At 40.1% G+C, this 13,552-nt stretch overlaps 1 protein-coding gene across 1 annotated transcript; it reads right to left on the bottom strand.

The window, feature by feature from the left end:
* Window positions 1–547: 547 nt before the first annotated feature.
* Window positions 548–13,282, bottom strand: LOC119737549 (cilia- and flagella-associated protein 57-like). The gene is made up of 20 exons (XM_038211987.1): window positions 13,143–13,282; window positions 11,392–11,868; window positions 10,985–11,244; window positions 9,986–10,157; window positions 9,421–9,573; window positions 8,909–9,051; window positions 8,434–8,599; window positions 7,960–8,073; window positions 7,508–7,720; window positions 6,929–7,102; window positions 6,494–6,655; window positions 6,063–6,312; window positions 5,677–5,867; window positions 5,034–5,207; window positions 4,566–4,724; window positions 4,205–4,348; window positions 3,650–3,766; window positions 3,185–3,316; window positions 2,502–2,645; window positions 548–2,071 (listed from the first exon to the last, which is right to left on the bottom strand). Exons 2-20 carry the CDS (start codon window positions 11,860–11,862, stop codon window positions 1,727–1,729), a joined length of 3,684 nt encoding a protein of 1,227 aa, XP_038067915.1. The 5' UTR covers window positions 11,863–11,868; window positions 13,143–13,282; the 3' UTR covers window positions 548–1,726.
* Between the last annotated feature and the right edge of the window lie 270 nt (window positions 13,283–13,552).

Here is a 13,552-nt window from a genome sequence, read left to right as displayed (position 1 = left end):
GTTTGCAAGTCTTTGTATTTCTAAAAGTAAAATATTAATAATTGAAAGGCAAACTTTGTATCCCATATTAGTGTGTTCTAATTTTTTATTTTACTTTGCCGAAATTTTATATGATTATTTTTGATAAAAATTTCGAATCCATCCAGTTCTAAAAATTTATATTTTGTGAATAAAGTGAAAAACCACTTTGTAATATGTGATGCGATCAAGCTAAATAGTCATTTGTCGAACATGTAAAAAAAAAAGTATTACAGATTTGAAAAGACCACAATCTCAGCATTACTGCTGTGAAATCCGCATGCTGGTACCATCTGTAGTTAAAAAATTATGGAAGTCTGAACACCAACAGATGTGGTGAAGTGGCCCTATTTTGGCCTGAATCTCCACCCTCCCCCCCCCCCGACAAACAACTCATTTAGCTTGATCACATCACATGTACAAGACAAATATAAACAATTTCTCAGAAACCACCTTACTCCTCAATGATTTAATGTGTCCAGAGTAGTTTTAAAGAATTGTAAAAAAAATCCAGAGCATGAGACTGCAGTGAATGTGTACGCAAATGGTTAGGACGGAATATCTTTATTGGATTTATATTTACATATCACAAAGTTGCATATTTTACAATCAAATCATTGAAACCAGCAAAATACAGTTGTATTCAAGTTGAGAATGGAATGCTGTTTTACTTGTTAATTATAAGAGACAATTTTTAAAAAATCTGTACTATTCAATTTCTATTTTTTTCTTTGCTTCGGAATTTCATTTAATATTGACCATAAGGCAAAATTCTTGCTTAAAAATTACAGTATGGACGGTTTAATTATAAGGCAATGAGAATTTTTCGGTGGAAAAAAGGAAGTCTTCATTTTGGACGGTTTAAAAAGCATAAGTGTTTGCAGTCATATGTACAAAAGTAAATAATTATACTAAACTAACGAATCTAGGAAGACAATAAATACATTTTCTATCAGATTTGGAAAAAGAAAATCAAAAAATCTCTTAAATTATTGTTGAAACAGGCACTTCTATAGCAACCACATCAACCACACAAAAGTACATAACAAATTTATTTACATTAGTTTTACAATTTGTACATCTGTAAGAAGGCAACTTTTCAATTCTTGGTAACTTGCAAAAAAAATAAAATGAATTGGCAGGCACTTTTTGACAGGTTTAGAAGAAAACATACGGATAACGACATGCTGTTTAATTCTGTTCATGTGCTATAGTTTTGATGGAAGAGTACAAAATTAAGGGAAGGGTTTAATGGAGTGGTCTGAGGATGTTCATAAAATCCCCAGTGGCTTGCTGAGATTTGAAAACGATCACAAATGTAGCAAGTTGTCTCGGAACCCTGCTTGTGCATCGGGATTTCTTCTATAAGCATTTTCTGGGCATGCTCTTGTCTTCTTTAAAGATGCGATCTTGTGTTAGTCTATAAATTTATGGGGCCTTGAAAACCAAAGCAGCGTTAATCTTCTCACAAGCTTCTGTCTGTGAACGTTTAGTTTTTAAATGACGGTGCATATACTGCTGATAACTTTACAAAAATAAAAACCTAAAACCCAACACACAATCAGCTCAGTTCTGAAAAGAGCAATGTTGCTTAATACTTGTATGGACTTGGAGATGGCTCCCTAAAAAGCAAAAGTTGCAATTTTCTGATACCACTTCAAAAACATGAATCTCCCAATTTTGTAAGGATTTTATTTTCCCGCTGCGACTACTGAGCCAGGACTGGCGGTAGCCGGCCTCCAGAGGGCGGTCTCTGCGCAGCCATCTGCTCAGCCTCCATGAGCTGCATGCGTAACTTGCGTATCTCGCTGCGCTGCATGTCGATGATGCGTATGTTCTCATCATGCTTGCCCTCCCGGCTGGTCATACCGCCTGCCATCCCGTTGCTGACACCGTTCATGGAGAATGAGGAGTCTGCTTGCTGCTGCTCTGCCTGTTGGTTCTTGTTCTTCTTGTTGATGCCCAGGGCGGCTTCCAGATCGTGGACCTGGGTGCGGGCGATCTTCAGCTCCCGTCGCAGGTCGTTGATTTCTTTGATCAGGGAAACGTTTTCCTGTTGGAGACAAAGAAAAAATGTTTTGAGATCTTGATGTGTCCATGAATTCATTCAATATTATGAAGAAGCATATTGTAGTAATGCTCAACATGAATGTTTGTCATGGACTCGATGGATCACATGAGCCCGACGCTTCAATTCAGCCAAGAAAGTAAAAGAAACTTATGACAAACAGACGTCTAAAGCAGGTATAATTGTGGCTACAGCTTTGGTTTTGCTATTAGCACTATTGTAGTGAATAGCATAGCCATAGACAAATATTGCCAATTATTTTTGGCATGGCTTACAGTACAATCTTTGGAAGCAGATCAGCAAGAACCAAGCATAACAATTATTTAAAAAATTTCCCTGCATTCTACCTATCAAGTTTTTATGCGATCAACTTGATGCCAATTTCTACCTGCTATGTCCACACCACGTTATTTACCTGCATGATTCGGACATTGTCAGCTCGGTGGATCTCGGTATCCTTGGTAAGTTTCTTGCGTAGCGACGCCACGCTCTGCTCCAGGTGCTTGCGCTGTCGGCTGTACTCCCGCTGTATGTCTGCGTCGACGCTCGCAGACTCAATCTGTAAAGATAGATGATTCGGGTGAGTAAAGTGTATGATACCCAGGGAAATAAAGAGGGGCCCGACGGAGACTAGTAAAACCTAGCAGAGCCAAGTGGCTCCCACTTTGGAGTTATCTCATACAAGATATCACGGATAAGTTGCAGACAAGTAGGCCAATCATATCAGATTTTAGGTACAGGATTCCGAGTGTGGACTCTCCAAGCTATGAAATTATAAGCCGTGTTTAAGAAAAGGTGAAGGTCCCATAGCCATTACTGGGGCAGTGGGATGTTAGAGGTCCACTGTGTCTTGGGCGCGGCATACGAGTGGCGGTGCCCAGTCCTCTCCTCTCGCTGTCCACCTTCCCTGAACGAATCAGGTACCCATTTTACTGTTGGGTCGTCAGAGAGAGTTTTTGGTCCAAATGGGATTTGAACCGCCAACCTTCCACTCCGTAGCTCCACGCTCTAGCCGCTCGACTACGAGGGCCCACTCTGTGTTTACAAACTGAAGATATCATAAGATTGGGATTTTGTTACAGTATAAAACACACTCACTGTGTCGTCCTGCACGTGTTTAGCATACAACTGTTTGATGCTCTCTTTCAACTTCTTCGGCTCCTGGATGTATGCAACACAGTTGTGAAGATCAGTCTTGAAACGGCGGCAGATTGCTTCAGTGTCTCGCACCTAGTGTTAACACAGAGAAGACGTCTTTAATTTCAAGATTGTTTTACATTTATTCTGTGATGATGGATTCTCATCTAATTTGATGATTTTTTATGAAGTTGCCGACTAATTTTTCATGGCTGTCTGCCAAAATGTAAGATAACTATCTATTTATCTGGAACTGTGAAACTTGGGAGAAATCGGGAGCCATCATTCCAAACAGGCTACCATACCATTGCCAATAAATGCTCACCCAAACCAAAGACTAAAGCCAGTAAGCCTAACCAAATTTGGATTTACTGCCCCAGGTATATGAAGCAGTAAACCTAAAAGAATAATTATAAAATACTTTACCTTTTGTCTCTCCATGTACATCTCCTTCTCTGTAGCTTTGAGTTTCTGTCTCAGTTCAGTGATATTCAACTCCAGCTGCGTGTTCTGTTTGTGGAATCGCTCCAATTCACTCTCCATCTGAGGTGGGGAAATAAGATGATTACTTAGCAATGAAAAACAATTTTATACTGAAATGATCATGACAGTCAGACAACTGATCATATGAACTGTGACAATATAAAGACCAAAGTCAATGTTTAGCCCCTTGTACTTGTGACCTGACTTGTCATTTGCCTCCTGACTGACTTGCAATGGACTTGATTTTACAACTATGAATCAATTAACCCTAACAGTCCTGAATTCTCCAATTTCAATATGATTTTGCACACCCCCTAGGGAGTTAGGGTTAAGGGACATGAAACTACCCTATATCGCTCTGATTGTTGATTGGCCAAACTATGTCCCTTATATTCTCAAATGCTAGCGTGTGTAAACCACTGAAATCTAGTTGTCTTTTACTCCGTCTCACTGCTCAATCTTGTCTAAATCCCATACACCCCTCCCAGCGTTACGTACCTCTTGTATCTGTTCTTTCATGGCTTTGATGTCATTCTCTCTAGGCTCAATCTGTTTCTTGAGTTCCTTGATCTTGTAGTCCAGGACAAACTTGAACTTCTCCAACTCCTGGTTCTTCTTCTTCAAGTCGTAGATTCTCTTTTCCTGTAAGAAATGAAGAAGTACTTTGAATCTGCCTCTTTGTTGCCGGTTGTAGTTGGTCTATTTTATTTTTTTCTTCTGTTTCATGCTGGTCTTTAAAGGCAAGGCATAAAACAAGGAGCCTCATAAAAGTGAGATACATAACTCAACACAACTTCAGTTACACATTTTAGTCCTTAAAGAAATTGGACGATGATGAAATACTTTTCTTTCATCTAACCTTATCTTGGATGGTCTCATCTCGTTCCTGGATCTCTTTCTTCAACCCATAGATGTCCTTCTCCAGCGACTTGATGACTCCTTGTAGTTTGGTCTGCTCATTCTGTAGCTTCTTAATCTCATCCTTGTGGTCCTCAATCTCCTTCTGTAGGCTGGTGAACTGTGGGTTGAAACAACAGAAGACGTGACCATGAAAAGCAATTCTCAAATGAAAACTGACTGGAGCAGGATTCGAACCTGGGACCCCTAGCATGCAGTGCCAAGAACTTGACCTGAAAATTTGCCAAATGTGCCAAATCATATCTCATACGTGTTCTTTTTCCCCCAAATTTTCCTTGTTTTTCTGTACCTTTTTCCTCATGATTCCCGTCTCTCCCTTCAGCCTCATATTAGCCTCCTTCTCATCTCTCAATCGTCTCTCATACTTGTTCTTATTTTTTTCCCTACTTTTTTCCTTGTTTTTCCATACCTTTTTCCTCATGATTCCCGTCTCTCCCTTCAGCCTCATATTAGCCTCCTTCTCATCTCTCAATCGTCTCTCGTATTTGTTCTTGATGTCTAAGATCTCCCTGTCTGCATCCTCTTCAATCTGTTTCTTGGTCTCTTCATACTCGCGCATCTGCTGTCTGGACTCATCATGGGCCTAACAGGGAACAAGCGAGAAAGCATTAAGATTTTCTCAAATCACTAGAAGAAATACAATTTTACATTTAGTTTATTAAAATGACATGTTGCAGTATCATTTCCTCAACAAAAAAATATTGAAGAATTGTGTCCTGATAATCACAGTAAGTATAAATGACAATCATTGTGGAATTTTCGAAGATGCTACGGCATTTTTTCAAGCTGAGGCATGTTTTAATTCCTGAAATGCACCAACTTGTGGCAGAGGCCGTTCTTAAGGCTAGCTCATGCTTAGTGCAAAAGCACATGAAAACACCAACTTGTTTATTTACAACTATTCGCACTGCTTATTCACAAAATTTCAACATATTTTTAACCCTTGAAGACTTTGTTGTGAATGTTTAGAGATGTCGAATCACGTGAAGTATGAACCAGTCTTTACACTGAAATGCCGGGATTTCTCTGTTGTCACAGCTGTCAAGACCTACCTGATCAAGCAGAGTGGTCTTCTCCTGAAGCTTGGTTTCATAGTACTCAGTCAGTTCCTCCAGAGCCTGTTCCTTAGACTCCTCCGTCTCAGCCAGCTGACGTTCATAGTCTTCCTGCATCTTTTGACTCTTAGACTGCAGCTCTTGGTACTTCTCATACTCAATCATCAACTTCTGGTTATTGGCCGATTCTGAGATTAGAAAGCAAGAAAACAGGGGATATCAATTTATTTTCAAAAATTCTGCAAGTCACAAGCAGACTAGGTTCTTATTTATGAAACCCATCATAAAATTTTACAAATATGGACATTATGCCAAATTATCTCATTTGTATCAGAAGTTTTCATGAGAATGGGATGAAGAATGAAATAAGAATGTGTACTGACCAAGATCTTGCTGCTCCTTATTCTGTTTCTCGATCTGCTCAGCTAGCTCCTCCTCATGTTTAGCCTCCTCTTTGTCCTTCTCCGTCTTGAGGACCTGGTTCTTGGTCTTGAGAGACTCCATCTCCTGGATGAACTTCTCTGTCAGTTCCTTGATGCGTTCGTTGTAATTCATGTCCTTCAGACGAAGTTGATACTCGTTCTCCATCTTGAGCTCTTCCACTCGCTGCTTCAGCTCTGCCATGACAGTGTTCTGCGGGGAATAAAGAGTAATATTGAGTTAATCAAATAGTTGACACCTTAGTGTCTACAATGTCAGAAACATATTTTCTATAAATTACACAGTGCATTACATACATAAGGAAGACAGCAAAATCCTTATTTAAGACAGAGAAACTTGTTTGCAACTGACGACAGTAACCATGGTAACTCACCTTTTCTTCCAAATCTGACTTGGTGATCAGGATCTCTTCGGCGTATCCCACCTCCTTGTCACGCTTCAAGCCACGCCCCTCCTTATCGCTGATCTTCCAGATCATGAGACCAGCGTCCTCCGACACGGTGATCAGGTATTGGTCATCATAGGTGATTCGCATCTATCAGGAATTCAAGGAAGAAATTGAATTGTGGTGGTACCTTGCAAAGGCAAAAACGCTTAACATTTTAAAATAAAGTCAAGATGCTAAAATATCTGCACTCTAACGGATTGTACAAAAAATCACCATTCTTTTAATCTTTTTGTTCTCTTCGGTTCTGAGGTTAAAATTCTGCTGTTCCATTTCCTTTTTTTTGTCTGATTTGAAAACATTGCACCTTAAAGACAAAGGTTGCAAGGGAAAAAAGACAAAATGTTCTTATCTGTTCATTACCTTGGTGACCGAGGAGCCATGGCCCATATGTTCCTGCCATTCTCCAGGCACGGTAAGCGGAAACTTGAGGGAGCGCAGGGTACCGGTGTTAGTACCGGCAAACAGCATGCGGCCGCTGTGAGACATAGCGACCTGAGTGAGTGTGATGTCCTGTGCATCTACGTCACGTAGGATCTGTAGACATTTGCAAAAGAATAGACAAATATCAGGTGAGACTTTAAGACTTGATGAAGTAGATACAAGAGTTATGTTTGATCATTTTAAAGCTTCTTAGAAACACGGAAGCGGCAGTTATTACAACAAATACAAAACATGGAAAATCTGGAGGATTTGGATAAATGGACATAAAAAAAATTACAATTTTGACTAAATGCTTTGCAAACTGGCACAAAAAAATTTACTAGACTCAATCATAAAAATCTTAAAGCACATTTTTCTCAGAAAGATCTTGAATGGAATTTTTTTTTCATGATTTTTTTTAACTTTTAAAATGCATAACTTTCCAGTTGAATACTTCATTGATGAAAAATATTTAAAGTAAACTTGTGTATAATTATAATTATTGGATATTATACGAACCTGTGAGTCTGAAATCTCCTTGAGAGTCCGATCAGAGCCGACAGCAAACGTAGTCTTGCCGTCCGGCGTCGATGTGACACACGTGTAGCTGCAGGACTTCAGGACGCTTTCTCCCTCACGTTTGCCTGAGTAAGCGTTCCACTCATACACCGCGCCGTCCATGCCACAAGAGATGATCTTACTGTCATCGGCACTCCATACCACCGATCGGACCTAAAACAAAATCACAAAATTCCCTCAATATTAAAAAGTATTGACTCGTTTAAGCAAATTTGATATTAATCACGTTAGAAAAACATATGGCATAACTGAAATTTTTGTGGAATTTGCTCAAGTCATCAAAGATTATGTGTGTGGTTTCCTTACATGAACCGTTATCTTAGAACAGTATCTTCTAGTTTCTTCTTTTTAAGAGAGCTCTCCGTAAACTATTTTACGAATCAACCACTAACCTTGCCATTGTGTCCTTTCAGGTTGCTGACATTCTCAAAGGTAGTTGAGGAGTAAATCTGAATGACGTTGCCATGGACCGCTGCAAACACATGCCCTCCATTGCTGAACGAACACTGCAAACGACAAAAATAATTATCCATCATCACAAGTTTGTATTTGTTTGACTTATTAGAAGTATCCAGTTCTGCCCATCACAGTTTCAAGCCTAGACCAAAACAGGTTTTTAGAGCTACGGCTGCGTCTATTGTCAGCCTGTTCCCACTGTGTAATGGGTGAAGATCTAGACACTATTCCTAGAAAGGAGACTCTGATATGTGCTAAGACATTAGAACAAAACAAAAGGTAGCCAATATCAACATGGAGTCCAGTTCAATTAAAAATTTGTGCAAACAAGACGAGTGAAAAACACGTCACTGTTTTAAGTTTTTGGGATCGAAATTTAGGATCTCAGGACAAGAAACTAATGGACTTACCTCCCTACAGCCACGGATAGTGAACTCCTTGAATGTACGAATGTCATCAATAAGTAGATTCATAAGACGTAGCTTATCACTGAAGCCCACCAGGACATAGAGACCGGAGGGATGCAGCGCGATGCTGTATGCCTCCTCCTGGAACTCCTTGTACAACTCAAGAGCTCTGGATAAAAACAGACATAAAAAAGGTCAAGAAATGAAATGCAGACTGACATAGCTCATCACAAGTCATCGCATTTCATCAAAAGTCATCATAAGTCAACTGGAAGTCATCACAAGTCATTACAAGCACTCACATGTCCATCACAAGTCAATCATAAGTCAATTGTAAGATAAGGCAACTTCATCACAAGTCATCACAAGTCAATTACAAGTTCATCACATTGACACATTTCTTTCTCATTGTTCATCCCCTGCTACCTGTTACGTTGTTATTTAACTAATTTTCTTAGACAAATCTCCTGTTACTTACGTAGTTTCGTAGTTCCAGATGCGCACCGTTCGATCCACTGAGCACGTAGCGATGAGTGGTTTCCTGCCGCATACGTCTAAACCAGTGATCATGTTGTAGTGGAAAGGTTGGGCCAGGAGTTCAAAGGTCGCTAGGTCTCCTTGCTGTAACGACCCCAAAGAAAAAAAAATCCATTCCATGACATGAATTCTCTTGGTGAATTTTGACTGTTAAACTTTTATTTCACTTCTGTGCTGGACGGTACGTAGCAAGGATCCCCAATGAACTCAGTTTTTGGAAGGGGTTTAGGGGAGGGAGGGGGGGGGGGGAGTGGGAAGAGGAGGGATGCAATCTGACCAATGGGGGTCGCTGTTAAATGCTGACGAAACCAGATTGACGTGGACAATATGTGGTGCTATTCTTGGAGGCCTGTAAGCCAACAGACACAGGATTTTGCCGGCAGGTAAACTGTTTCGCTGAAAAAATGGGAGCGACGCTATTATGCACAGTCACTATTAGCTATGGAACCATACCTTGCCCAGGTCAGCACTAGACAGCGTCATGCAATATAACTGGTTGGTTGTCGTACTGGCTACCAGCGTTTCCTCGGACGGACTGACTGTCAACATCTTGATCTCATGGGCCTCTGCTCTGGATGGGTCACCGCCAAGGACATCGTGAGGAATCTGAAATTCACGTAAAATATCCAAAAAATATTTGAACTTATCATATAACCATGAGGAAAACACTGACTGTGGTCACTTCACAGTTTCTGGTACTCTAAATTACCCCACCAGTGCTCAACAGATTGAAAGGGAACTTGAATTTACAATCAACAAAACATTTTATTGGTGTTCTCCAAAAATGCTGTAAAGTATTCTAAACATCAAACGTGTGCTGGCAATTCCCAGGTTTTGCTTTGTTTCAAAGGTATGAAAGTTGGACTTCACAATATTGAAAGTTGAAATTTAAGTTTACAAAAATGCATACAAAAATTAAATTTCAGCTCATGTCTAGGGTGCCTTTTTTTCAGTTTTAGAATAACTTTTTAATCTCCAAAACAAGATCCTCTTAAGCAATTTCTCATGGGGTACTAACCTTTATCTCTCTAGTCTTCTTGTAGAAGTCTTTGTCCTCCGTTTTCTCATACAGATGGACGATGCCTTTGCCTCCTGAGCAGGCAAAGCCTTTGGAGTAAGCTACGATGGCAGTCACGGTGGGTGGGCCTGAGCTAGCGAATTCTGTCTCTGCGATACTGCCCATCCCACTCCTAGGAGCAAAACAAAAATGATGAGTGCATCTCTTGACATTTTAGTCAGAATTCAGTGTTGAAGCAAAGGTAGTTTGTGATGGATAATTAAGTCCCTAGTCAACTCACAAGCTACTTATATCAACCGTGACAAATTCATTTTTTTGTTGTTCATTTTGTTATTTGAGACTGGACTTCATGTATTTTTTTCATTTTAAGCAACAACATTCTCAAAATCTAAAGATGGGTGCTCAACAACTAACCCGATGAAGTTTTAGCTCTGTGAATGCTGTATGTTTTGAGAAAACACAATATTCTGGATTTCAATTCAATTAAAAATTTGCCAAGTCATATTTTGAATTGTGAGTGACACAATCCCGAAATCAGCATTCAGGACATGATTCTCATTCAGCCGATTGCAGCTTTGTGATATCCCACCGTGAACTGACAATTCTTGCTAATTCTAGCAACCACGCACGTGTGTATCGTGTCAATGCTTGCAAGCACCCATTAGGATTCACCCAATTACAAACCAACTTCCAACGGAACTTTCCAAAAAAGTGTCACTTGACACATCTCTAGAAAAGACCTTTTATGGGTTTTTTTCTCAAAAATGACAGCATGCCAGATGGAATAATTTCACAGGGAGTTTAGTGTCACTACTATCTTTAAACAAAGTAAGTTTTTACACAGGCCATTTTTCACAAAACCATTGAGGCAACCAGATGCGCTGAAAGCAACAGGAACCCTTTTGTAAAACACGGCACATTTTTCCAACAGTTTATGGAAAGTTCACAGAAAACGAAACACAAAAAACATTTCCTGTCATTTTTCTTCTTGGATCTCACCTGTCAGCATCTTTGCTCTGTGGAGACACCACGACAGCCAGCTCATTTTTCAGCTCCCCGGATTCGAACAGCAGCAGCTTGGCGTTGTCTGTCCCGACAATGACCCTCTCGTCCGACACCCAGGCATGAGACAGGAAGTTCTGAGGCTCCATCTTCTGGAAGGCAAACTGCTTCAGGTTGCCCTCGCTGTAGCGGTACAGCTTGAAGATGCCGTTACCCACAACGCAGAGCTGAGTGTTGTCTTGAGGGTTGAATGACACCTGTAAAAATGAACGACACAATTTCAAACGAAATCAGTACACAATCCTGACCACCTGAACAGTTTAAAACCAGTGATGCTAAATGTATCAAATTAATGTTAAGTGGTAAAAATAATTTACATCGTTTGAGATGCATTTGAATATTACCTGGTAGATATCATTATTCGTTGCATTTGTGGTCTTGGTGACGGCCATGATTTTGGACTTCTCCCATGTCCAGTACACCAGCGTCCAATCAGGCCTTCCGCCCTGTGCGATCAGGTACTTGGAGTCTGGAGAGAAGGCCATACTGACGATCTCATTGGACTGAATGTCGGTGGAGCTGAGGATCTTCCGCCTCCTCAGTGAGTGCAGGTCGTATATGGTGACTGTGGCTTTCTCCGCCCCCTTTTCGGCGACGGCCACGTAGCGTCGGTTAGGGCTGACACACATGGAGGTTGTGCCGAGCGTCTTGTCCGAGCCCGGGATGAATTTCTGGGACTTCTGGTCAATGTTGTAGAGGATGGTGTTGGCCCCGGAGGGGTAGACGATGGTCTGTTCATCGACATAATTGATATTTCCTGTGATCTCCCCCTTCAGACCGAATACGTGCTTAACTTGAGCTATGGCAATAGCCATATTGACCTGAAAAGTAAACAGTTTTGTTAGTGGAAGAAGTAAAATTCAACTCAACGTCAAGGATTGGAATGATAATTTATACAGTAAAATATTAGAAAAAGGCCTCACTCTTTAAATTAAAAATCATCCAATGTACAACAAAATGTAAAAACGACAAGTCTTACTTTAAAACTACAAGTTCACTTATATACAACTTACAAGTCTTACTAGTTACGCAACCTAAAAGTTTTGGGGTCAGGACTCTAGGCGAACGAGAAAAATATGAATTAGAAAACTTCTTGGCGATCAGCCGAAGCCAATGATTACAAGAAGAAAATGAAATGTAGGCCTACTCAAATAAAAAAAAATTTTGATTAAAAACATATTAAACGTAAAGAATATTAAAATGTTGCGTTAAAGTTAGGCAGTGTATATTTTGCCGGAGACGGCAAACCTTTAGTAAACGTTAGTTTGCCGGATAGGCACTGAACATGCGCAGTTACTGTTTTTTTGTACTTCAACATTTTCCGGTGACAAGTTTTAGTCTGGCTCCATGCCAAAATTATAGTTGTTACCTCGTATTCACAAGATGGGATTCAGACCATTTTATAATTTCGGATTATAGGCCTATTTCCCTTTTAAAAAAAATCCTTCAGAGCCACAAATCTGAAAAAGAAAATGTAATACTCTGCAAAAAAATGTTTGAGACATGTTAAAATAATAAAAGAAGAATATTCTTATTTATTTGGGGATGAAAAAAAAAAAATTTAAAAAAAATGTGGTGCGGTAGGAATCGAACGCGAGTCATCCCGCTTACTAGAGCCTTTGCTTAACCACTACACCAAACGTGCTACACAACTTTTGGTGGGAATTTAATACATGCTATAATTCAGCCCTATTTTAAAGAGTACAGCGCCCTCTGTTGATATGGATTGCCGCCGGCAAACCTTTAGTAATCGTTAGTTTGCCGTCATTACCTCCGGCAAAATATCCACTATCTTAAAGTTATTATGTAACATGCTGTCGCCACTTTTTTCATCATATATTTTCTCAATGGAGGTCAGTCATTCTAAAAATGTTGAAAAGCCATGAATCTAAGAATGCGAAACATTTCCAATTTCTTTAGAAAATACTTCACAAGTGCACTCCACTCTCCATAGACTTTGCACACAAAAGCGGCGTCTGGATTGGCACACAATCGACAGAAATTTGCATCTTCCGTTTCGTCCAAAATGTTTGAAATAGCCATTATTACACATTTCTTATAATGACATTTCCTGTAAAAAATATACATTTCTTACCTTCTTATTTAAAAACAGATAGACAAAAGACGCTATTTGTTACTGAAAACGTGATTTACTTTCAGTTCGTTGTCATTCCGTGTCGATTCTTTTCGCACGGATCCGATCTATTGATACCGCGTTGTCATGTCAACAACCGTACTGACCCAGTTACCTTGTAGCACGAAGCACGTGCTCTCAATGTAAGGACGTCTGGGATTCTGACGTCGTATTCGCTTCGCCTTTTATCCGACGACTGTTTTATATATGATAAGTACAAAATGTATTAGCGAAATTAATAACAGGTACCAGTTAAAACTACATGGGGGGGGGGGGGGGGGGGGGGAGCTGGGAGGTTGGGGGGGGGGGGTGTCTTACTTGCTGTTGAACGTCAAGTTCACGTGATTACGAAATCCGAGAAATCTGTTTTT

Source organism: Patiria miniata, unplaced genomic scaffold (genome assembly GCF_015706575.1).
Source record: "Patiria miniata isolate m_02_andy unplaced genomic scaffold, ASM1570657v1 HiC_scaffold_3, whole genome shotgun sequence".
NCBI lineage: Eukaryota > Metazoa > Echinodermata > Asteroidea > Valvatida > Asterinidae > Patiria > Patiria miniata.
Note: the sequence above shows the minus strand (reverse complement) of the source record. Positions and strands in the feature narration are given on the sequence as shown.